Source organism: Eptatretus burgeri, chromosome 17, assembly GCF_056783735.1.
Source record: "Eptatretus burgeri isolate ZD-2024b chromosome 17, Ebu_testis_v1, whole genome shotgun sequence".
NCBI lineage: Eukaryota > Metazoa > Chordata > Myxini > Myxiniformes > Myxinidae > Eptatretus > Eptatretus burgeri.
Genome location: NC_140977.1, coordinates 21,577,421 through 21,603,746, shown reverse-complemented (window position 1 = coordinate 21,603,746; position 26,326 = coordinate 21,577,421). Strand labels below are relative to the sequence as shown.

General features: G+C 47.1%; 1 protein-coding gene across 8 annotated transcripts in view; it reads left to right on the top strand.

The window, feature by feature from the left end:
* The window catches only part of RAPGEF2 (Rap guanine nucleotide exchange factor 2), a 201,489-nt gene that overhangs the window by 112,050 nt on the left and 63,113 nt on the right, over nucleotides 1-26,326 (top strand). For all 8 annotated transcript variants that reach the window (XM_085861240.1, XM_085861243.1, XM_085861238.1 and 5 more), the window contains one exon: nucleotides 17,725-17,800. In XM_085861240.1, coding sequence (XP_085717366.1) covers nucleotides 17,725-17,800 — 76 coding nt within the window. The remainder of the gene's footprint in view (nucleotides 1-17,724; nucleotides 17,801-26,326) is intronic.

The following is a 26,326-nucleotide window of genomic DNA, read 5'->3' as shown; positions in this document are numbered from 1 at the left end:
GTGTTTCCAAGGCAAGGCATTTTCGAAGGCCGAATCCAAATTGGGGCTCAGACTCCTGCGGGGTGAAGTTGGGCTGAACCAAGGATAAGCCTTTCATGAAGGTAAGCCTTTAATTATCTTCTAAATGGGTGTTTAACTTTACCCAAACCACCGAGTTATCATTCATGCACTTCCTTGGAGTTCCCTAAGGATTCATGCAAAGTTTTGGGCCGCTAGGTTTCATGGTTTTGGAGTTATGGAGGATAGACACACACACACACAGACACACACACACACACACACACACACACACACACACACACACACACACACACACACACACACACACACACACACACACACTGACATTTATTCTTATAGATTTTATCTGTCGTTGTTTCAGACAGTTTTTGGGCATGACCCCTTGAGTTTAACTTGAGATCTGGATCTTTCCTTTGTTTGGGAGAGAGCATTCTGTCCATTATTCATGTTTATGACTGACTATTTTCAAGAATTGAATTTGGCCTATAATCTGAGCAATCAATTGCTGTAACTTGCTTTTTCTTTACTGATAGATGTCTGAAACAATGCTGGCTGGGAAGTGGACCCCCCCTAATGTATCAATCTCCCCACCATGCTTCATTGTAAAATACCGTATTCAACATTGTATCGACAACTGAATAAAACTGTCAATTGATCACAAACAGTTTTAATTTGAAACCAGCAGCTGAAGAAATGAATCAAATCCGAATTGTGCATTGAAAAGCTATATGTTAAAATTGTTAACAGTTTAACAATACATCCGTTAATTTTTCGTTATTTTAAACAAACTACTCTGTCCTCGTCAAACTTTGTTCACCCAATCATTGTTATCTCTGCCACTGAATGTGAGCAGAGGTTATGTTTTCACTCCATCTGTCTTTCTGCTTGTCTGCTTGTCGGTCTGTCTGACTGTGAACAGGATATCTTAAAAATTTTGGACAGATGCGGATGAAACTTGGTGGACAGGTTGGGTGTGTGAAAAGGACAAAATGATAAGATTTTAGTGAAGATCTGGATCTGGATCTGAAGATCACTCTTGAGAGATAGGGCGAAAAACGATATATAGCACGATATCTCAAAAAGTTGTGTACGGATTCGGACAAAACTTGATGGATGAGTTGGGTAGGTGACAAGAGCAATTTGATTAGATTTTGGTTCATTTCCGGATCCAGATGAGGCGTATCAATGGGATACAAAACGTAAACTGTTCATCCTTGCAGAGGTATGCGCTCTATTGAGTGCCGTTCTAGTTTCAATTATAATGCCTAACTGGGCTTTTTGTTTTGAGCATTTTTGTTTATCTTATTGTTTTGATGATGAGGTTCACTTCTTCGATACGCACAACTAATTGAGTCTCTGCTACATTATCTCTCATAGAACATTCCCTGAGTCACTTAACACCACTTTGAGTGTTCTTTGAGCTTTCAAACTCAACCGCTTCATTATTATTATGATTTTTTTAAAATCTGCATCAATAAAATAATTAAATACAAAATAATAAATATGAACAATCAAACAAAACCTAAATATGACTACAGCAGTAAATGACTTTCTCCAAACCAGTTCCACTGTCATCATCTATACAAAAAAGGAGCCACGTTTCTCCGTCCACAACACTTTATTATTCTAAAGAGTTTCTCCTGTCGTACAATCATGCAAATGGTACCATTGGAAAGTTATTAATCAATTTCCTTGGTTGGAAAGATGATAATTTTATTTGGAACAGAAATTTGTTCCTTCAATCACAAACCTGCCTTTTTTTTAAAGCCAGTGTTTCCAGGTTGGGGAAGACGTAGTGGGACCTCAAGTTTTCATGTTGCGGTTAAAACAATACCATTTATTGTTTTTATTATGCAACAGCAGGAACCTTTTGCAAGGACACGGGAGGAGCACACAAAAGGAGAAATAGTAACACTTCTCAAAGGAACAGAAAAATATACAAAAGTATCCAGAAGAAGCACACAAACAACCACAGCCATGACAACAACAACTACATGCTATAAATGATTCTTTTTGTGCATTTTACTTCATTTTACATCCTCATTGACAGTCACAGATAAACATGCAACATGTTTTTTTGAAGTACAACATGCTGTCTTTTGATTAAACCCATCAGCGAAGTGATGGGAGGCACGCCGAGTTAAAAATTTATGTTGTATGCAGGTTAAAAAAGATTATGTGCAGAAATTAATTAATTGCAAGGAAGATGATTAGAACATTGAAAAACTTGACGTGATGGACAAACAGTCTGATGCCAAATAATTATTTTTTGAACTGAACAAGCTTTTATTTCTATTTCTGTACTTCACAGATAGGTACGAGAGATGTTAAAATTGACTCCCAAATGAGATGCTCACAATCGGCCCATACATGCAAACTTTTTGATTTTTTTCAATTTCTGCTTTATGGGTGGAGGGCAAGAGGCAGTGGAGAGTATTGTGCCCAAAGGGGGTTATTCAGCTGCTCAGTGGGTCATGAACGGTGAGCTGTGAAAATCGGGCCTTGTACAATTAGGCACATTGTCATGGAGAAGCATGCTCCTTTGGCATTTCGGCATTTTTCCTTAATGGCCTGCTCCAACTTTTTCATGAGAGTGGCGTAATATTCCTCTTGTGATTATAGCTTACTAGTCAATCAGCAGGTTTCCTTTGGCACACCCAAAAAAAAATTGAGGCCCTGGTCTGAGGATTTTAATTTTTTCTTTAATGAGCAAATACCATTTGTTGCTTCGCTGACGCGAATACTAAGAGAGGGTGAGATGGGGTGGGGAGATATAGATAGAGATGTGTGTGTGTGTGTGTATATATATATATATATATATATATATATATATATATATATATATATATATATATATATATATATATATATATATATATATATATATATATATATATATATATATATATATATATATATTGTTACGGTTCTAGGAACCGTATGCATACAAACATACAGTTGTCCCGAAGTCAGTTATTCCGTTAAGTATATGTGCAGATAGAACCCCTCCTTGTGTAGTGGGAAGACACTGGGATGCATTGCAATGTTTTTTTAGTTAGATTAATAAATCCTTGTATCCCATCGACGACGACCCATGGTACCCTCTGCCTGCTCGCACCTTCATCTCGCTTGCTACTCTCGCATGGGCTGCACAAGCGCGTGTTCGCCTACTCGCCGAACCGGCGACTCGTGTTCCGAGGCAGAATCTTTGTGTAGTACCTTTTTGGCGAGTCCGGACACGCGGAGTGGGCGGGCTTCCCGGTATGGCCGAAGCTCCGCCCAGAAAGGGCGGCCCCATGGAAGCCCCGTCCAATCAGGGCGAACAGTGACGTCGGCTTCACCAAGGCCCCTCCCTGCTGAGGGAGATCTATAAATTGCGACACCATTCGTTAAGAGTGGTCTGGTGAGCTGGAAAGTGAGTCGTCTTGAGAGTGAGCTGGAAAGTGAGTCGTCTTGAGAGTGAGCTGGAAAGTGAGTCGTCTTGAGCGGAGCGTTGGAGTGAGACAGTTCGTCGGCTGGTAGCGAAAGAATGGCGGTAGGTCGTGGAGTGGTTGCGCTCTTTGGGGGTCGTTCGTTTCGAGTGTGAGAGCTGGGAAGACCTCGACCCGTCCTTTACCAAGTCTCCCGTCGCACGACATCTTTCTCTCATCTTCCCCTGCAATATAACATTCCCAATAAACCTATTCCTGTACCACATACATTTCCTCGCTTAGTGTAAATAAATTATTGTAGAAATATTCCCAGTTCGTTTGTGTCTTTTCAATCATTGGTCCAGCATTGTTCGGATCTAAGTTTAGCCGGGTCTTTATCCCCGATAATCTGTTCATTCTAGCCGATATGTCCTTGGTAGTTCCACTCAGCTGCATCTGATCCGGAGTTGTTAGTTGGTACTCTACCATAGTTGGTAGAGTGATCCGGTTCGGGCAAGGTGTACCGAGGGCGTGGTTCCTCAGTAGATGACACCACGTGGTTAATTATGTAAATTGGTTCTAGACAAAAAGACCCTACGCTACGCGGTTGAGGAATTGGCATCCACGGTCGGTTAAACGACGCGCTGTGTCATGGAATTATCCGTGAGCGACGGCCTACAATTCCGGGAGTCGGTGGGAGACGACGTAACTTCCCCCACCTTGCGGTCATTCTCGCCACCGGAGCCCGGCCTGCAACAATATGTATTCATATAAATAAATAAATACGTATATATATATATATATATATATATATATATATATATATATATCTATATGTACTGTATGTATGTATGTATGCTCCAGAAATACAGCCAAAACGTTACACAACTGCAAAATTTTTACGCCCACCTTACTCACTATTTGCCTACGGTGTGTAGTATCAAGTTTTTCGTTCAAATCGGGCAACGAAAAAAAATTGCTTAAAAATCAATTCCCAATTCAAATCGATCCAGAAAGCGCAAGGACAAACCATGGAGAATGTGTTGATATACCTCGAGAAACCTGTTGGCCGAACGATTACTCCTGAGGTAAATGCTCAAATTTTCTTCAAGTTAAAGTTTGACCACGAAATAATATTAAAATGTTGTCTTTCTGTTTTTTTTTTCATCAACCACTGTCACAACGGGAACCCAACCGCTGTTCACGGGTCGTCTCGTGTATACATATATAAATATATATATATATATATATATATATATATATTAATATACAGTATATAAATTAATATATAAATTTATATATATGTATGTATATAAATACATATCAATATAAATAAATATACATGTATAAAAATATATTTCTATCTTTACATATTGTGACGTCCACGGGACTTGAACAGTCCCGCCAACGTAGAATGAGCCGAAACGATGCAGGCGGTTTATTTATTTATAACCCAAACATGGCGGTTCTAATCGCTCTACCGCAAACGGGACGAGGAAGGTGGCACGAGTCACTTTTCACTGAGTTGATGATGTTTATTCGTTTTTATTATTGACCAGAAATAACAAGACTCGGCAAGAAGAGGGATCCGGGGCGATTCGACGGGATGGTGTGGGATCGGGCGTGGGGAAAAACACAGACAATTCCAATGAATATACAGATCTCAAACCCTCTAAGGCGCCAAGCACACACACACACACACACACACACACACACACACACACACACACACACACACACACACACACACACACACACACACACACACACACACACAAAGCGTAGCTATTTCTGGTGGTCAGGCTGGACCGTGGTGTGGACGCAACTGTCCCTGGATAGGCGTCGGACGAGCTGGCCTTGCTCTCGTCAGGGGAGCAGGAGAAACCGTGGTGCTGTCGACCTCCTGGTCTTGGCCCAAGTCCGCTCACAGCCGCCAGGGAACCAGTTCTGGCGCGAAGTTGCGGGCAGGAGAGGGAGGCAGGTCCGCCCGCCGTTCGACCCCGTACTCCGAGTCAGCAGAACCCCAGAGCCAACCAAGGTGAGGCACGAGGCTCAGCAAGGCTCCAAGACACGATGAAGAACACGATCGAATCAGCACAACAAAAAGGACGCTCTCCGCGCAACAGCCTCCACACCAAAAAAACACGATCGTTTTGTCCCGATCTTCTTCCTCTTTCTTTTCGACCCCGAACAGAACCTTTTTATCCTCCTGTCCTCGTCACTTCCAATCGAGCCGTTTATTGGCCCACCGCCGTCGCCTTCTGCCAATCGTGATCACGGGGCGGAGCCATCCGCTGCACTGTCCTGTGACGTCACGGCCAGTCTCCAGAGAATACCAAAAGGGGTTTACGCAGACACACTTACCCTATCCCGTGTCCCTATCTAATTACGTGACAATTATCATTTCCCCCCTTGAAGAAATGGACATTTACTAGACAACTTATCACCACTGAAGTGCTACTTATTACATCGAGATCCTGGTAAACTCGAACAGCATGGCATACCTAATTAAACATCCTAATTACCCTTTGAATGCATACCCCCCCCTCAAACGTAACACTGCCCCCTCCTCTGGTACCGCAGCTCCTGCAAGGTATATCACAGGCGCTACCGTACCAGCCTTAACACTTACTGACTCACACCTAATTAACCTAACGAAATAAAGTAGGAGGGGCAATGGGCAGCGAGTCGCAGCTAACTTACCTATCCTGCTTAATGTACTACCCCCTTATGGCCTTATCCTCGCCTAAACAATCATTCGTTTTTTTTTTTTTAATTATTTTATTTTATCACATGAGAGGACTGAGCGAAGTTGCACTCCATCCTCTGGATCATCGCTCTTGCCCAGCACTCTTCCAGTGATCTGGGGAGGGAAACAAAAGGTTCCACAAAAACACAACACTTATACTTTACATTCCTACTCTAAGCCTTAACGACACTATTCACAGTATATTTAAACTTGACCACCTCCCCCAGTGGATGCTAATAGACCCAGCGTTACCTGGGGAGCCAATTTTCAAATTTGCTTGCCCCAAAATTATGCGGACATCATGCCCTTGCTGCACATGTCAAGTTGTGCGGGATCGAGTGGGACTCACACATCTTCACAACACTCACACCATGGTCATCATCACATTTCTAGGTCATGGTCCTCATTTTAATCATGCAGGCTGAATCCCGTCGTGGCCGTGGGGGTGGGTTACCACAAGATGATGGGGGCATCTCAGGTGCAACCATGCCCACAGGTAAGCTTTAGTCCAACCCGGACGTTTCTCCGCCCCGCTCCCTTTGATTCCCTCCCCCCTGGTAGCCATCAGCTCTAATCCCGTACAACACTCTGGAAGGGGTCTCACTGGCTCCTCTGGCCTTCCTGGGTCGCCAAGGTCCTACCGCCTTAGTCGCCCAACCAGACCCTCTCCCAGTTGCCTCCAGACACTGTCACCATTAGCCACCTGGTGGTGAATCTCCTTGAAGGGGGTCGCAATTCACGCTCACCGTGAGCTTCAGCAATCCCTGTGGACAAGCACATCATCCCCACCCACAAAACCCACATGACTCCCCCACCCCATCGGCCTTACATGTGACACCTGCATTTCTAACACTTCACCGACCATGACCTTCCCTGTTACCACACCATGCCCAATACAAAAAACAATGTGTGCACCATACATTTCACTTCTTCACTTAAAACAACTCACACAGCACTTCTCACCCGATCCACGCACCAGCCATTGGACAGCCACTTGTGCCCGCTTTGTTACCAATTACCCACTGTCCCGATTGTCACTCTAAATCCCAGCAGAACTTACAAACCCATGCCAATTTTCCCACAATTCATTTTTTTTTTCCAAAGGAGGCACTTCGCCACAATCTCAGCAGCCGAGCATGGCCCTATATGCTCAGCCCAATCTAGTTTTCCCGACCCCCGACAGTGATCTCCGGACCCGACCTATGAAAGGGCATCTCGGATAGACCTGGCGGTTCAGCAGGAGGATTCACCCTCTCCGAGTCTAAAAGTCTATTGGAGGGTCCCTCCATCGCCGGGTACCGGCAATATCGTTGCATGTGTCCTCTTCGCCCGCACCGGAAACAACTCCCCATAAAAGGCCCCCGTGAGTATCGGTGAAATGTCTCTTCCGGTTCCGGACCCCCTCGGCCATAATCGAATTGCTCTATTGGCTGGGCTGGACCCCGCCGCTTTGGCGCACTAACTACCGGATTACCCTTTATCAAACTTGACAGTTTCTGGCAAATTTCCTGAAGCATTTAGGTAATGCCAATTTCTCCCAGCCCCCCTCCTTGATCCTGGATCTCCGCCTGTCGGACCGTCACCGATGGCCTCTCGGGCACCCGACCCGGCCGCCTCCACGAGGCCAGCCTGGCCGCGCACTCAGCCGCTCGGTGAACGGTGGGTGGATCCTGTAGCTCCACTAGCGCTCGGACCTCAGGGTCCGGAAGAGCAGCTAAAAATTTCTCGAGTGCCAGTCTGTCCCACGCCTCCACTGTAAGGTCCCGATACGCGATCCTGACTGATTGGTAAATGTCCTGTGCCAGCTCCTGCACTGTCTCACCCGGCTTTAATCTGCGGTGCTGGAGCTGGGCCCGCACCAGATCACAGTTTGCCGCGAACCCAAACCGACGGCTCAATGCCTCGCAAATGTGGGAGCTGGTCAACATCCCCTCCGCGATCACGTTTAACACATCTGCGGCTGGGCCCGCAACGTTGCCACCAAATTCCCTGTACGTTCCCGCTCATTCCACCCGTTTAGTCGGGAAATGCACTCAAATTGCGTCAGAATAGCTTCAACGCTCCCTGACCCGTCGAAATTTACCAGGGGGATCACTTTTACGGTGGCCCGCTTCTCAGTTTCTCCCTTGTCCGAATCCAGCCCAGGGATCAAACACCCTTGTGGCTGCGTATCCAATTTCGGAGCCCACTGTGGCCAAAGATGTTTTGTGGTGAGGGTCTCATGGGTCAATTTTGCCTCCTGTTCCAAACGTTGAATGGACCGATTCACCTCTTCCCGCAGGATCTTCTGGGCCCGCACAACCTCCTCCAAGGCTCCGTCGCGAGTTTGTAGCTGCTCCTCAACCAACCCGGACACTCTACTTACAAAAGACGGCTCTACCAGGCCTTTATCCAAGACTTCATCTTGGCTCATAATTTTATCTTGTTCGTCCAAACGAGCCTCCAATCCTTTTACCTCCTCCGCCAAATTCATTCCTTGCTTCCTCAGCTCTCCCCACTCTTCAACTTGCAGCTGCATACGAGCATCCACACAGGCACGATGACGTTCCAGGCTTTCATCCACTTTATCAACCCGAATGTTCGTTGCATCAATTTTATCTACCAATTTTTTTCCGTATATTTTCCCCCTCCAATGTAATTTCTACCTTAGTTTCCTCCAATCTATCCTCGAATTTACTTTGTATTTCTCCCAATTTAACATCCACACACTCCTGCATCTCAGTTTTCATTTTCTCCATCTTTTCCCCCAATTCATCCCTCATTAAATCAATCCGTGCACCCAACTGTACCCCCATTACCCCCAATTGATCTGTCATTTCTGCCCTCTGTGCCGTCATTTCTGCCCTCTGTGTCACGAATTGATTTGCCATTTCTGCCCTCTGTGTCACGAATTGATTTGTCATTTGTACCGTCATGTCCCCTATTAAACGTTCCAACATTGTCTGGATCGACATCGCGCCGGTTTCCGGCGCTGCCGGCCCCATTACGGGCGATGAAACACGGTCCACGCTCGGAATGGGGGAGGTTCCAACCCTATCCCCGTCTCTCCCCTCTTCCCCCGACTCGCTGCCAGACACGTGGCCTTCCTCCTCAAACATCTGCACATCCGCCATGGTGCAGAAGTCCTGTTTGCCGCCAATTAATTTAAATTTGAAAAATCCCGCCAAAATTTTCCCGCGCTCGCGCGCTTTTCTGTAGTAATTTTATATTCCAATTCGTGGCGAGATTTTAATCTTGGTATATTCTCCCGATACCAAATATAATTTAGAGGGGTTCGAACATCCAACACCCTGACACCAATGTGACGTCCACGGGACTTGAACAGTCCCGCCAACGTAGAATGAGCCGAAACGATGGAGGCGGTTTATTTATTTATAACCCAAACATGGCGGTTCTAATCGCTCTACCGCAAACGGGACGAGGAAGGTGGCACGAGTCACTTTTCACTGAGTTGATGATGTTTATTCGTTTTTATTATTGACCAGAAATAACAAGACTCGGCAAGAAGAGGGATCCGGGGCGATTCGACGGGATGGTGTGGGATCGGGCGTGGGGAAAAGACAGACAATTCCAATGAATATACAGATCTCAAACCCTCTAAGGCGCCAAGTACACACACACGCACACGCACACACACAAAACGTAGCTACTTCTGGTGGTCAGGCTGGACCGTGGTGTGGACGCAACTGTCCCTGGATCGGCGTCGGACGAGCTGGCCTTGCTCTCGTCAGGGGGGCAGGAGAAACCGTGGTGCTGTCGACCTCCTGGTCTTGTCCCAAGTCCGCTCACAGCCGCCAGGGAACCAGTTCTGGCGCGAAGTTGCGAGCAGGAGAGGGAGGCAGGTCCGCCCGCCGTTCGACCCCGTACTCCGAGTCAGCAGAACCCCAGAGCTAACCAAGGTGAGGCACGAGGCTCAGCAAGGATCCAAGACACGATAAAGAACACGAGCTGTTCACAACAATCAGCACAACAACAAGGACGCTCTCCGTGCAACAGCCTCCACACCAAAAAAACATGATCGTTTTGTCCCGATCTTCTTCCTCTTTCTTTTCGACCCCAAACAGAACCTTTTTATCCTCCTGTCCTCGTCACTTCCAATCGAGCCGTTTATTGGCCCACCGCCGTCGCCTTCTGCCAATCGTGATCACGGGGCGGAGCCATCCGCTGCACTGTCCTGTGACATCACGGCCAGTCTCCAGAGAATACCAAAAGGGGTTTACGCAGACACACTTACCCTATCCCGTGTCCCTATCTAATTACGTGACAATTATCATTTCCCCCCTTGAAGAAATGAACATTTACTAGACAACTTATCACCACTGAAGTGCTACTTATTACATCGAGATCCTGGTAAACTCGAACAGCATGGCATACCTAATTAAACATCCTAATTACCCCTTTGAATGCATTCCCCCCCCCCCTCAAACGTAACAATATGTTTAAAAGGAAGCCTGGTGTTGGCTTAGTGGTTAGGGTGGCGGCTTGGGATTCCAGTGTCCTGAGTTCAAGCCCCGTTGGCTGCTGAATTAACACCAGGGGGTTGACTCAGCCTGTCATCCTTCCGAGGTCGGCGAAATGAGTGCCAGTGTACTGGTCCCGGTGTATGCCCCGGTTAGAATAGGTGTACCATATCCCTGTGTGTCGTAAGAGGCGACCAGGGTTGGCGTCAGGAAGGGCATCCGGCCATAAAACATTGCCTCACAAAAAGCCAAACCCCTGCACAGCAGGGAAAAATGGCTGTAAAAACGGTCATATTTTTTTTTTTTTACATATGTATAAAAAAAATCTACATCTATATATACAAGTACGTGCCCGTAAAAAAAAAAAAAATTCAAACTGCGAGCAACAAACAACAACCACACAGGCCGTTTCTTCGCTCTCGCGTGCCCGTACGTGTGTGGCCCGGAAGTTCGCATATTATTTGCAGTTACGATTATTCGTAATTTAGTTTTAATACCGAATTATTCAATCAGCGCCAACGTGTTTTACCTTTTCGCAATGTCGTGGCAAGGAAAAACAAAAAGAGAAGAGAAGAGAGAGAAAAAATTTTTACTTCCTGGTTCGGAGCACACCAGCACTCTGATGTTACCGAAATTTATACACCGTCTAATATGAAAACGATCATAACTTGGGGCATTGTGTTTATCTATAAATGCGCATGAGAAATCCAGAAATTATTAGAATACATGAAGTCATCACTATCCAGAAGTCCGTACGTTGTAACCTGTAATGGCGAACGCGGCTGAGCTTCCCTTCCCCATCGGCCACGCCCACGCAACAACGTGTCTTGTCATTGGTTTGGTAAATAAATGGCCATAACTTGGGAAGCACTTGAACGATTAATATCAAACCTTGAAAAAGCACATCCTCAGGTCCCCAGCAATATATCTGGCAAGTTTCAATTAGATCGGACCAGTGGTTGTCGAGAAACAGCGGTCACACACACAGACACACACACACACACACATACACACACACACATACACACACACACACACACACACACACACACACACACACACACACACACACACACACACACAGATTGCTTGAATTATAGATAGATATGGAAGGAGGGAGGGTGCTGTCCTGTATTTGGTGGGGGTGGAGCGAGGATGGGACAGAGAGAGAGGGGGGCTGGGGGAGGAGAGTTGGCAGAGAATGAGAATGTTATTCTTTACACACACACACACACACACACACACACACACACACACACACACACACACACACACACACACACACACACACACACACACACACACACACACACACACACACACACACACACACACACACACACACTAGGAATTCTGGTGTTGGCTCAGTGGTTGGGGTGGCGGCTTGGGATCCTAGGGTCCTGAGTTCAAGCCCCGTTGGCCGCTGAATTAATACACCAGGCGGTTGACTCAGCCCGTCATCCTTCCGAGGTCAGCGAAATGAGTACCAGTTCCAGTGTGTACTGGTAGAGGGGCACTGCATCAGCGACACAGTCGCGCTTCAAGAAATGATAGCTACCCAGGCAGCTAAGCTGCCATACGACCACCACACACTATAGTATGTACTGTATCCATCCCAAAAAACCTTCAGTAGCTTTCACCGTTTTATTGGGGGAATTTCAGTAAACAAATTAAAAAAGCAACGTTGCATTTATATAAACGTTCGAAGGAGATGTGCATAAACATTAATATTTATAAACAGCTGCCAATCGTCATGTGAAGGATTTAAAAAAAAAAAAATTGTCTCTAATTTAAAAAACTGTTAATATGGCAGACGGCTCGGGAATCGTGTGTTATCAGCTTTGAAACTGACAGAGAAATTCCATCTCTGTTTTTCTAAAGTAAACCCGGTTCATATAAAGATAGCCAACTGCTTTAGAAACAAGAGACAACACAATTGCTCGTACGCTGCTGAGGTTAAAAGTTAAAACCTCCTGCACCTATACGTCTGTATCTCCATCCTGGCCGTACAAAGGTAGTGTGTTACCCTAACATACCAAGGTAATGTGTTAACCGAGCATTAATTCTTGATGTCATACGTCCCAGACGTACCCGACTCCATTAAAGCATCAGTTAAATTTTTTTCACATTTGAAGGTGATGGTTTGTTTCCCTCGAAGCTTGTTCGATCACCTGTGAGTTGACTCCCTCCTGCGTGGCAAACACGGCCTGTTCCAAGTTCCGTACGAAGATCTGCATGGATAAAGTGCACAAAAAGGATTACCTTTTAAATATAACTAGCCAAATCCCCAATCACAGACGGATTCCGTTCCATGAGCCCAATATGACAACCAGTGGCATCTCTTGTAAGAGCCGGATCCCAGTCGATGTACTCCATGGCCTCACCTAATGAGGCCTACAAAACGTCCTTGCACACGACATTTTTGGTGTACACTACTCCTTGTGAAGAAGTCCCCTGATTTGTGCACGTGTCTACTTTGACGTACAAACACCGTATCAAAACTTCTCAGGTCACAGTACCGAGAAAAACGTGACGCGACCGCTAGGAGGAGCACAAAATTGGTCCTTCAGTATTAATATAGAGATACAATGTTTGTTGTTACATTTTTTTTGTGTCAAATTCACATTCTGAGGTTGTCAGCATGTGCAGAAGAGGGTTTTACATTCCAGACGCTATTTTCGAGGAGTGAAATTACACCTATCAGCGTTAACGGTCTGTCGACGACAGACGTAATGACGTCAGCGAATGACCGATGATGTCATGACGTCCTTACGCCTCTCCGCGGTGACGTCACCCGTCACCATGTAAACGAATGTAAAACGAAAAGTGTTTATTCTGCTTCAGAGTTGAAAGTTGACTATTGTCACTATGTGCGATGCACTCTTACAGGTACGAAGTTTCTTTCAGTCCAGGTCACAGTACCGAGAAAAACGTGACGCGACCGCTAGGAGGAGCACAAAATTGGTCCTTCAGTATTAATATAGAGATACAATGTTTGTTGTTACATTTTTTTTGTGTCAAATTCACATTCTGAGGTTGTCAGCATGTGCAGAAGAGGGTTTTACATTCCAGACGCTATTTTCGAGGAGTGAAATTACACCTATCAGCGTTAACGGTCTGTCGACGACAGACGTAATGACGTCAGCGAATGACCGATGATGTCATGACGTCCTTACGCCTCTCCGCGGTGACGTCACCCGTCACCATGTAAACGAATGTAAAACGAAAAGTGTTTATTCTGCTTCAGAGTTGAAAGTTGACTATTGTCACTATGTGCGATGCACTCTTACAGGTACGAAGTTTCTTTCAGTCCAGGTCACAGTACCGAGAAAAATGTGACGCGACCGCTCGGAGGAGCACAAAATTGGTCCTTCAGTATTAATATATATAGACTAGCCGAAACCCCGTCACAGACGGATTCCGTTCATTCAACCACCCTCACCAGCTCACCCACACTCGAGGGACATGGACTGGACAGGGTGTGCTTGGCCCCACCTACTCATCCCCCCGCCCCTGCCCCATTCCCCCCCGCCTCCCACCCCCTGCCTTCAATTCGTTTACCCCCGCCCAAAAATTTAATTACCCCAGCCCCGCCCCCACCTCTTCACTCCCTGCCCCCCCCCGGTCTCTTGATTCCCCGCCCCACTTGCCCCCGGGCCCCCGCCCCCTGTCCACCCCCTCACACTCAACCCCGCCAAATTCACCCCAGCCCCTGCCCACTCATCCCCCACCCCATCCCCCCACCCCATCTCCCGCTTTCATTTTGCTTGCCCCCACCCAAAAATTTTCTTACCAGCCTCTTCACTCCTCGCCCCCGCCTCTTCATCCCCCGCCCGTCTCTTCATCCCCCGCCCCGTCTCTTCATTCCCCGCCCCGCCTCTTCACTCCTCGCCCGCCTCTTCATCCCCCGCCCCGTCTCTTCATTCCCCGCCCCACCTCTTCACTCCTCGCCCCCGCCTCTTCATCCCCCGCCCCGTCTCTTCATCCCCCGCCCCGCCTCTTCACTCCTCGCCCCGTCTCAACGAAAAGTGCTTATTCTGCTTCAGAGTTGAAGGTTGATTATTGCCATTATGTGCGATGCACTCTTACAGGTACCATGTTTCTTTTAGTCCAGGTCACAGTACCAAGAAAAACGTGACGCGACCTCAAGGAGGAGCACAAAATTGGTCCTTCAGTATTAATATATAGATTCTTTAAAAAGGAATTTAAGTGAAAAATTCACAAAATTCAATTCAAAAATATATCAATCCAGAGAGAACACAAAATGTCGGCAAACGTTTTTCACTGCTTGAAACCAACATGGAGGAACTCCGAACACGAGGAAATGGAGGTTTTTTCTTTGTTTTTTTTTGTTTTTTGTATCCCTTGTCGAGGCTCGTATGAGAGCCAAGTTGTCACACAGTCAAGCTATCGCAGTCAAAATATTTATAAAGTTCGGACAAATTATTTCTGTCTACAAAGAATAGGATTTAATTGGTTGACCTGATGAATGTGGCCTCCATTGCACGAAGGTGAGCTAAACTGCGTCCTCTACTCGTTACTGGTTTAAAATCCTGAGTAGTTTATCGTCCATTCGAGAGACGAGACACGCACAGTGATGAAACACTGGGAGGACAGTTTATTGCTGAGTTGGGATTCAAATCCAGGCTACACAGAGTGAGCATGCGTACCTCTCGGATTTCCTGCCGTGATGTGGTGATTCTTCACTCAAGAACTGAATTTTTTTTTTCTCATTGTGATCATACAATTTATTTTGCCTTCCTACCTCCAGTTTAGAACCACGGTATCACAATTGAATGTTGAAGAACACACCGAGTGGCTTTACCACGCAATGCACGAAATGTTTAAAGAAACTTTTAAAAGCGAAACGTTAAATTCATATTTGTATTTGTATTTGCCGAATTGAAGAGTCGTATAACGTCGTCAAAAACGGGAAACATTGTGGAAAATAAAATTTCACATTTTCAGCGAGGCAGCCACCACCTGGTGCACCGCAGAACAAAACGTGGCCAACGCAGGCGAGTAGCCCTGAACTTTGTTCAAGTCGATCTTTATACAGCATTCAGTGACAGTGTAAATATTGTAGAGCGCTGCCATAAGCACTCCAACAAACCAGTTGATGACAAACGGCTCCTTTGGCACGCAATTGGCAATCGCCTAATGTCATATTACACATACACCTCCCATAGATTCCCAAAATTTCAAATATGTCCGAATTGGACAAATGAACACTTTTCTAGGAGTCGGAACTGCTTGAAACCTCGATTCTGGAGCTTTAATTGTTTTTTTTTTAATCCTCCTTAGTTTAAGAGATACTCGTGGTGATCTCATGTGCAGAAATGAACTAAAGCAACGAACGCTGGCGTCTCCAGGCATTTATAAGCATTACAATGTACCCATCGATTCGTAGCTATGATGAACAGGCATTCGATAACTTGAGGAAAGTGAAAAAAAATCTTTATCGTAAAGAAATTGTTGCGGTGTGTTCCAAGTCAAGGCATGGTTGAGCAGGCCAAAAAAAAACATGGCGGCTTCAGACCCCAGTTGGGTAACCCAGGATACGCCTTAAGACCCCAGAGAGTGAGGTGGCCGAGGATCGCCTGATGAAGGATATAATTAAATCATACTGTTAATGATCTTCAAAAAAGGGTGTTTTAATTAACCCAAACACACAATTTTCACTCTTGCACTTCCTTGGAGTTTTCTTGGTATGCATGCAAAGTTTCAGGTTGCTCGGTTTTATGGTTTTGGAGTTATGGAGGAGACACACTGACACACTCACACACATATACACACACACACACACACACACACACACACACACACACACACACACACACACACACACACACACACACACACACACACACACACACTTATTGGTATATATATATATATATATTTTTTTTTTTTAACAGGATCGAAGGATCATTTTGGAGCTTCCACTTCCACACACATTCACACACATGCACATACAGATGAATACATGAGAGACAACACAGGACTGTTAGATAAGACAAACATAACCACTGATCTTGGGGAAAGTGCTGTCACTTCCCGGAGCACTCTGCATACCAGCGATGTCGCAACAATGCCAACAATGCTGCACCTTTCTCACCATACTCAGCGGGGCATTTCCTCATTTCCTCCTCCCCATGGATCCCAAACTAATGGGATTGTCTGTGCTGTTAACTTTCTAAATGCTGAACATCAAGCAAGGAAGCAGCACGTACCAGTCTTTGGTATGACTCGGCCAGGGTTTGAACCACCGACCTCCCAGACCCAGAGCGGACGCTCTAACCATCACACCACCGAGGCTCGTGTGAATTTAGCATCCTTGTGGAGCTGATTGCTGTGTGCAAAATGCATTGGGTGTCAGCGATCTGTTCATATGCTATCGCATCGATTCCAATTTGGTTTTGGGATCACAATGGTGAAACCACTTTTGTTTCGGGTTACTCGACTATCGATAAAGTCCTCTGAACCTGCATGTATTCTAGTTGGCATCTATGGTACTTTTATCTCCAATGGATGGTACCTCTATTTTTATAGGATCCATAATTGTATGGCAGCAAACTTCTGGATTATTCAAAGAAACAACAAACAACGTCAAATGAACGAAACCGATGTAATATAACAAGCATATGTGTAGGTTTATAGGAGCAGAAAAAGGAAGCTCTCTGTTGACAAAAAATACCCTCGCTTTCCCCCTGCTATTCCCAATAAACATCGTCGCCCGCTATTCCCAATAAACATGGACCACGTCATTTTTACACAAGACCACACCGACAAATTGTCATGGCTGAAATAGGGTTCCAACAGAAAAACCTGTCATCACTGGGTCACATAAAAGCTGTTTTGTATTTTTTGGGTTCGCAGAGCAAGGTTTATGTGGAATATTTGCTGTCTTAATTATTTTCCATGCAAACTGTTAAAACAAAATTGAAGAATTGCTTGCTGTTCATTGCAGAACTTCATGGTAAAATTGCAGTTTATCCAAGTCTATCTCTACAAAGGTGTGCGTCTGTGTCGGTCTCTTATTTTTGAACATTCTTTCAAGCGAGTGCTCGTGTGTCCTCCCCAGCTTTGGCAAGCGTGCGGTGGGAAGCGTGCAGCGAGGCACAGAATGTGTTTTGCTCGAGCCGTCCGAAATGATTGTGGTAAGTTTTGTTCTCGTTTTCAAGTGGTGGAATTGCTCTCCTGTTTTCCCAATGGGATGTTTTGTATACTTTGATGAAGACAGACACATTTTACTCACTATTGCGATGAACTTTTCTCTTTCGGAAGGTGCACTGTATGATTGGTCACAATTATGTATCTAGTGTTGTTTAAGGTGCAGCGCTAACTTAAACAACGCTGGGAGGATAGTCTCGAGGTGTGCGCACTCCCCTCTGAGCTATCTAGCCTGGGTTCAAATCTCAACGCAGATATAAACTGCCTCCCTTGTGTTTCACAGGCAGGGTGATGCATCAATGTGTGCACCGTCTCTCGGATGGACGTTAAGCTTGAAGACCCGTCTGCCAGCACCAGTTGCTGGTGAAAGTCAAAGATCCCACTATATCTTTCATGAAGACTGACACCCTGGAACAAATTACAAATTCCTGTCCAAACCCCTGCCAACCCAAGTGTGGAAAGTGGGTTTATACCCCCTAACCTAAGACTTTCCCAGATATTATATGTATGTTGTACTTGCTCGTACAGCATTAATATTAGCGGGATATATATATATATATATATATATATATATATATATATATATATATATATATATATATATATATATATATATATATATATATATATACGAATACTAACACTCGCAGGTACTGATACTGACCATAAGTCATTTAATATTTGTCATTTTTGAAAGGCTAGCTGAAGCCCGCATTAAAAATACCACAGTGTAAAAAAAAAACGAAACAACACATCTTATTCTTGCGCTGGTTGAAAGAACTCAAAAGTGGGAGGTTATATATTTCCTAACAGCAGAGACAAAACTATTTTTGGGTGCGAGAGGGGCAGCGGTCTGTTGCCGACACACCGCCTGGGTTAAATTGAATAAATGATTTGGATTAATTTGCAGCAACTTTTACTTGTTTTTTTTTTTCTTCTCCGAGGGAGTGTTTCTGTGTTTCAGGGTGGGACAGACACAGACAGCACTGGATTTAGGCATGGACAAGCTGGGCAGTTGCCCAGGGGCCTCCACAACCAGGGGGCCACCACATATTTCATGAAAAAAAATTGTTAGGAAAAATGTATTTGTGAGTGCCTGAATGGTAGTTGGTAGTTAGTGGAACAGATATAAGATATTCATCAATAACAGATATAACATATTCATCTTATCTCATTCTCTATTTTATATTCTTTCAGATTCTTTGTTCTTGAAAAATATACTTTATACTTTATGGATGACTGTAAATATGTCTTGTCACCTTTTTAGTATTCTAAGGTAGGGTGGGCCTCCACTACTGAAGGCTGCCCAGGGGCCACCACATGTCTAAATCCGGCCCTGGACACAAACACAGACAGACACGCAGACAGACAAACAGACAGACAGACAGACAGACACAGACAGACATTGTGTGTGTATATATTGTTGCGAATTCGCACCCGCCGGCGTGCGAACGGCCGCGTAACTCGAATCGTGGCACGTCGCCCACTGGACGGACAATTCTGTCGTGACCCTCTCGGACCAACGCCGGGAGCTAGTCACGGGTGGGCCTTTCGACCTCACCACAATCGTGCCAATCGGCCACCCGCGTAGGATAGGGTTGTTCGCCAAACTCGACCTACCTAAGTACCCACGCGGATGGTAAACCGGGCGATCGTACCTCGCCACAGGTCGACTCCGGACATGAGCCGCTTGGGCGGCCCGTTCCGTGCTATCGGGATAACCGAGCGGTGTTATCGTCGACCTGGACGGTTCAGATTAATTACCGGGATGTTGCACCCACTACGAACCCTTTACGTGAAGCAGGATGGAGAGTCAATGGAGAAAAGACAAAGCGAAACGGGCACAGTTCAACAAGCAAGCATTTTATTTCCCGGCACACGGAAAGCACGTATATACAGCCATACAGAATCAAAATGCACATAAAGCAAATGTAAGAGCTAAAACCGACTACGCGCACACACGGCAACACTTATACAGTTTTACTTCACAGACGGCGCCAACACACATTTACACAAAAGCAAAGGAAAGAAGCCACCCTCACAGATAAGGAGGCAGACAGGCCCGTAGGCCAAATGTGCGCGTGACCTGGAGGAGCGTAGGTCGGCCAGGTCCGCGAGACCTGGGAGGTCTTACCCGCGTCCTCGTGACGCGTTGGCGGGTAAGCCGCAAATGTGGCCGCGCCGCTGTGCCCCGACTCTGTGCCCCTTGGCGGGTTTTGTTGGCACCACGTTTGGGGTGGGGTGGGAACGGGGCCCGCTTTTGCACTATCTCAGCGTGGGGAAAGGGGGAATTGTTGATGCCCTGGGGGAGTTGGAGTGGCTGGCTGGCTTGGGTCCCGCGACGAGACGAGCGATCCCCCACACCGCAACCTCGTCGCCGACCGCCATCCTTCTCGCCTCGGACCCGAGCTCCCTTGCTTGCTGTTCCACCGCACGCACTCGACTCCGCCAACGCAACGCTCCTTGTCCCCCAAGAGCAACCTCTCGACGACACTCTCCAAGCAACTCCAAAACCCAACTCGCTCTCTATTCACCTTGCGCTCGCCTTTTTATAGGGGGCAGGAGCAGCCAATATGCAAATTTTAGGATCACAACGTGATTGGAGGCGGGGCCACACCGCCCCCCCCCCCGGTCAGCCATTGGTCGGGCAAAAATGGGCGTGAACCTCTCCTGATCCTAAAATTTGCATATACGGACTTCACATACACACGCTTGGAGGCGGGGCCAAGCCGCCCCGCGCTCGCCAATTGGACGGAGGAGAAGTGGGCGTGAAGCGTTTCTGATCCGAATTTTCCCCTCGGAAAGGCCGCCATTCGCACTCGCGGCTCGGTGCGTTCAGCACCAATTGCCGAATGGGCCCGAGACAGCCCGACGTTCAGTGTTCACAGGTGGTGCGGGAATGGCCGTAGAAGTGATGATGTGGGATGAATTCGTGAAGGTAAAGGCGAAGGTGGTGGAGGGTCTTCTGTGGTGAGGGTTGGCGTTGTGGTTGTTGTCTGTTTGTTGGAGCGTGGTTGTAGTTGGTGACGATGGCTGGCGTGGTGGTTAAGGTGGTTGTTGTGTGATGGCGGTTGAGACGTGGTTGGTTCAAAATAACGACAGAAAATAAAAAAATGGCGAACTCAAAGTGTCGCAGCTCGGATGAATCACATAATTTCCCTCTATACAACGGGTTTGGGCTAACTACACATGTTTCTCTGAAGATATCTCACCTGAGGGCCCTTTATGGTGTAATGCGAATTTCCACAGCCGTAACAATATATATTGTTATCTGTGGAATATCTGTGGAAATTCACAGAGCCCATAGAGGTCCTTAGATCAGTTATGTCGATAAGTCTGTGTTCAGATAGATTTCCCCAACGATGTTTAAAGGGATTTATTCGTGTAACCGGGCTGTGATCTTTGAGGTAACTGTTATTCTTTTGCTATCATTATTTTGGTCCAACCACTTCACAACAACCACCTCCACCACCAACATCGCTCTCATCAACTGCTTCACAACAACCACCTCCACCACAAACACCTTCTCCACAACCTCCTTCACAACAACTGCCTCCTCCACAACCACCTTTACACAACCACCTTCTCCACGACACCAACCACAACCACCTTCTCCACAACGCCAACCACAGCCACCATCTCCTAAACCACATCTCCCCCAATAACCAACAACGAACAACATCGCTTCACCATCAACTCCGCAAACGCCGCCATCTTTGCGCCAGCCACGGCAAGATCGCTGCAAATAGACGCGGGGGTTTCCTCGTTGTGCAGGGCCCACCGACCTCACGGTAATCTCCACAACGTCCGCTCTCCTTTGTGGGTGCCAGCAACGGTGATTTCAAACACGTCCACTCGCTCCAAGCTTCGCTTCGGAATTCGGATCAAGAGATCGAGAGGGGCGGAGCCAGTGAGGGTCAGAGGTGAAAGAGCGGAGAACAAACCTCGCCACACGAACCCTATAAAAAAGCGCGCAGAGCGTCAAGCTAGCAGTGCAGTCGAGTTCAGTCGGTCGGGTTTGGAGTGGTGTGAAGAACAAGGTTCGAGTCCAGTGGAGGGCAGTGAAGGTCTGGGTTCGCCGAGGAGACGGGAGCTGAGAGCGCGGCCAAGCCAGCCGTACCACGCAGGACTGCGCGTTTGTTTGCGGGACGTGGGGAGAGCCGGAGAGAGGTCGCCAGCCAGCACCGACCGGTCCAAGGTGATTGGACTTCGGGACAGTCCGAGCGGCGCTGAGGGACGGACGGGCTCTTAAAGAGAACATCAACTCCAAGAGAGCAAAAGACCTGTTTCTTCTGAGGCGTTGCCGGCTGGGCCCGAATCACCAGGCCGTCAGATGAGGCCTGGGCCGGACCGCGGTCACGACAGCTGCCGTGAGGACGGGATGTCGCCGGTCGCCCCTGCGAGGTACCTCGAGGGTGAAGGTAACCAGCCCGGCCTCGCGGAGCTTCTGCGGTCATCACAGCTCCGTGAAATAAAGACCCAAGAGGTCCAGTCTACCCCTCGTCTTTCCTGGGGTTTTTCTTTGTTTCTATTGAATGAACGTTGTGGCGCCATGTCCGTAAGTAGAACTGTTAAGTGTGTACATAATAGATAGACGGTAGTAGCTCTTTTGCATTGCTCGTGGTTTGTCCCTTACATGTTACATAATTGCATGCGTGCTCTCCTTGATTGCATAAATAACTGCATGATTGCCATTGCTGCATTGATTGATGTGCATGCCTGCATATGTGTCGTGAAGTAAATGTGCTTGTTCAAATGTTCACCCGTTCGTTGCGTCCTTTCCCTAATTGAACTGCCATATTGCCCTCGGAATATAGTTGGTTGTTAAATAACCGATAATAGAATTGGGTCCAACGGGGCTCCGCGATAAATACCCCGTTCGGTTATCCCAAAACAAAGCGAGCTGCTTAAGCGGCTCGTTTCCAAGCGGCCCCATTGAGGTACAGTCTCTCAGTAGTCTGCCCGCGTGATTAATTAGGTATATCGACAATTCGGCGATCGACCCTGTAGCGCGGGTAGAATGTTGACTAGGCTGTGGTGTGCTTAAAAACACACCTGTAGTGGGATTTCGGCGTTTGATCCAGAAAGCTGCGATTGATTGTCCGTTCGGTGGACGAGAGCGGCCGCCATTGGCTAGAAGCAGTCGTCCGCATGCCGGCGGGCAGAAATCTACAATACATATATATATATATATATATATATATATATATATATATGTATGTATATATATATATGTATGTATATATATATATATATATATATATATATATATATATATATATATATATATATATATATATATATATATATATATATATATATATATATATATATATATTGTTGTGGATTCTCACCACCCTGGCGTGCGGACGACCGCTTTTAGCTAATTGCGGCCGCGCGCTCACCGACCGTGGCAATCCAGTCGCAGCTTTCGGATCAACGCCGAAATCCATCTACGGGTGTGTTTTTAAGCACACCACAACCTTGTCAATGCTCTGCCCGCGCTACAGGGTCGATCGCCGAATTGTCGATTTATCTAATTATTCGCGCGGACAGACTACCGAGAGGTTGTACCTCAACGGAACTTGCTCGGAAACGAGCCGCTTAGCAGCTCGCTCCGTTTGCGATTGCCGAGCGGTATATTATCGCCAAGCCCCGTTGGATCCGATTATCTTATCGGCTATTAAAAACCAGCTATTATTCCGAACGCAATTACGGCAGCTCAATGGAGGAAGGGATGCAACGAGCAGGTGAATATTCAAACAATGACATTTATTCAAACACGTATATCAGCAATGGCGGTAAGGGACAAGACACGAGCAAAAAGACCTACAGCCGTTCTCTATTTACTACGTACATGCACTTAACAATTCTCTACTTATGGACAAGGTGCCACAGACTTCCATGCAAAAACCCCAGGAAAGAAAAGAGAGAACAGGGCCCGTAGGCCTTTAATGTTCCTCGGAGCTGGGATGACCGCAAGGCTCTGAGAGGCCGTGCAGGTTACCTGCCACCTCGTGGTGACTCGCTGGGTCCTGGTTCGGCGACCCTCGGTGTGTCCGCCCGCACTCGACTGGACTCCACCAGCTCCCGACTCCACTCTCGACTCCCACGGCGCCTCCGACAACTCCGCCTTCAACGTCCAAGGAGACCAAGGAGAGGGACTCTCTCACCCACTCACCAACCGCCAGCTGCCAACTCCCTCCTCAACTGCTGGCAACTCCTCTCCTCAACTCAACTGCTGATGACTCCTCTCCTCAACTCCACTGCTGGCGTCTCCTCTCCTCAACTCCACTGCTGGCGACTCCTCTCCTCAACTCCACTGCTGGCGACTCCTCTCCTCAACTCCACTGCTGGCGACTCCTCTCCTCAACTCCACTGCTGGCGACTCCTCTCCTCAACTCCACTGCTGGCGACTCCTCTCCTCAACTCCACTGCTGGCGTCTCCTCTCCTCAACTCCACTGCTGGCGACTCCTCTCCTCAACTCCACTGCTGGCGACTCCTCTCCTCAACTCCACTGCTGGCGACTCCTCTCCTCAACTCCACTGCTGGCGACTCCTCTCCTCAACTCCACTGCTGGCGACTCCTCTCCTCAACTCCACTGCTGGCGACTCCTCTCCTCAACTCCACTGCTGGCGACTCCTCTCCTCAACTCAACTGCTGGCGACTCCTCTCCTCAACTCAACTGCCTCTCGGCGCTCCAACGCGCCCCTTTTATCGCCCCGGAGCGTTCGTCCCTCCCTTCGCGGCACGCGGGGGGGATATTCCAGGGGAGTTCTGGTTCGTCTTGTACAGTGCATACTTTTAACCGTCACTTCTGTTTACCCAGGAGTGATGGAGTTGTTTGTCGATATGCCGTTGTTTGTGGAGATGTTGGCGTGGTTGTTGAGATGCCGTTGTGGTGGTGGTGGCGTGGTTGTTGAGATGCCGTTGTGGTGGTGGTGGCATGGTTGTTGAGATGCCGTTGTGTGAAATAAAAGATAGAACAAAATAACGGCTGCCTCAAAGACGCACAGCCCGGCACACGAATAATTCCCTTTAGACATCGGTGGGGAAATCGAACCTGGACACACACTTAGGCTGAGATCACATTTGCCATGGCGGCCGTGGGGTCTCCAAAATCTAGGGCCACTCACAATTATACGGCAGCCGCAGTATTTCCATGGTCACACAATGTAGCAGTCACATATGTTTTTATTTTTCGGGGAGCCGCACGGCGTATTTAGGCCTAAGTTACATTTGCCACTGCGGCCGTGGGGTCTCCAAAATCTACGGCCACTAGCAATTACACGGCGGACGCAGTATTTCCACGGTCACACAATGTAGCAGTCACATATGTTTTTATTTTTCGGGAGCTGCACGGCGTATTTATAAATTGTGGAGACCGAAACTGTGGGGTTGCCGTACGGTCTTTGATTTGATGTCGCACGGTGACCTTAGGGCGTTCCTGTGGCGGCCATAGAATTTTCAAGGCAGACGCAAGGTGCCCGCAAGGCGACCGCAGGGGACCACAGGGGGGCCCTAAGGCGAACGTGCGGCCAGACGGACGTCAACGAATGGGTTAATTTTTTATTTTTTTTACCAGTTTTTTTTTTCGGCTTGTCGAATTGCTATGGCGAACGTAGAAATGAAAAAAGTTATAACTCCACGTTATAATTCCACGGCGACCTTACGGCCTGAAAAATATAGCCATACGGCGTAGGGCCACCCTGAGGCCACCTCAGAAACTCTGCGGCCGCCACACGTTTCTGTCAATTCAGAGGGCGTACGGCCGCCGTATAGCAAATGTGACTTCGGCCTTAGGTCTTAGAAATTGTGGAAACCGAAAACGTGGGGTTGCCGTACGATCTTTGATTTGATCTCGCACGGTGACCTTAAGGGGGCCCTGCGGCGGCCATAGAATTTTCAAGGCAGACGCAAGGTAGCCTCAAGGTGCCCGCAAGGCGACCGCAGGGGCCATAAGGCAAACGTGCGGCCAGACGGACGGTAACGAATGGGTTCATTTTTTTTTTCCTTTACCAATTTTTTATTTCGGCTTATCGAATTGCTACGGCGAACGTAGAAATGAAAAAAGTTAGAAATCCGCGTTATAATTCCACGGTGACCTTACGACCTGTAAAATATAGCCAAACAGCGTAGGGCCACCCTGAGGCCACCGCAGAAACTGTGGCCGCCACACGTTTCTGTCAATTCAGAGGGCGTACGGCCGCCGTATCCTCGCCGTAGAGCAAATGTAACTTTGGCCTTATCGACATAACTGATCTCTGGTGAACCTGTATGGTGTTCTGTGAATTTCCACAACCATAACAATATATATATATATATATATATATATATATATATATATATATATATATATATATATATATATATATATATATATATATATATATATATATATATTGCGGATTCGCGCCCGCCGGCGTACGAACGGCCACGTAACTCGAATCGCGGCACGTCGCCCACCGGACGGACAATCCCGTCGTGACCCTCTCGGACTAACGCCGGGAAC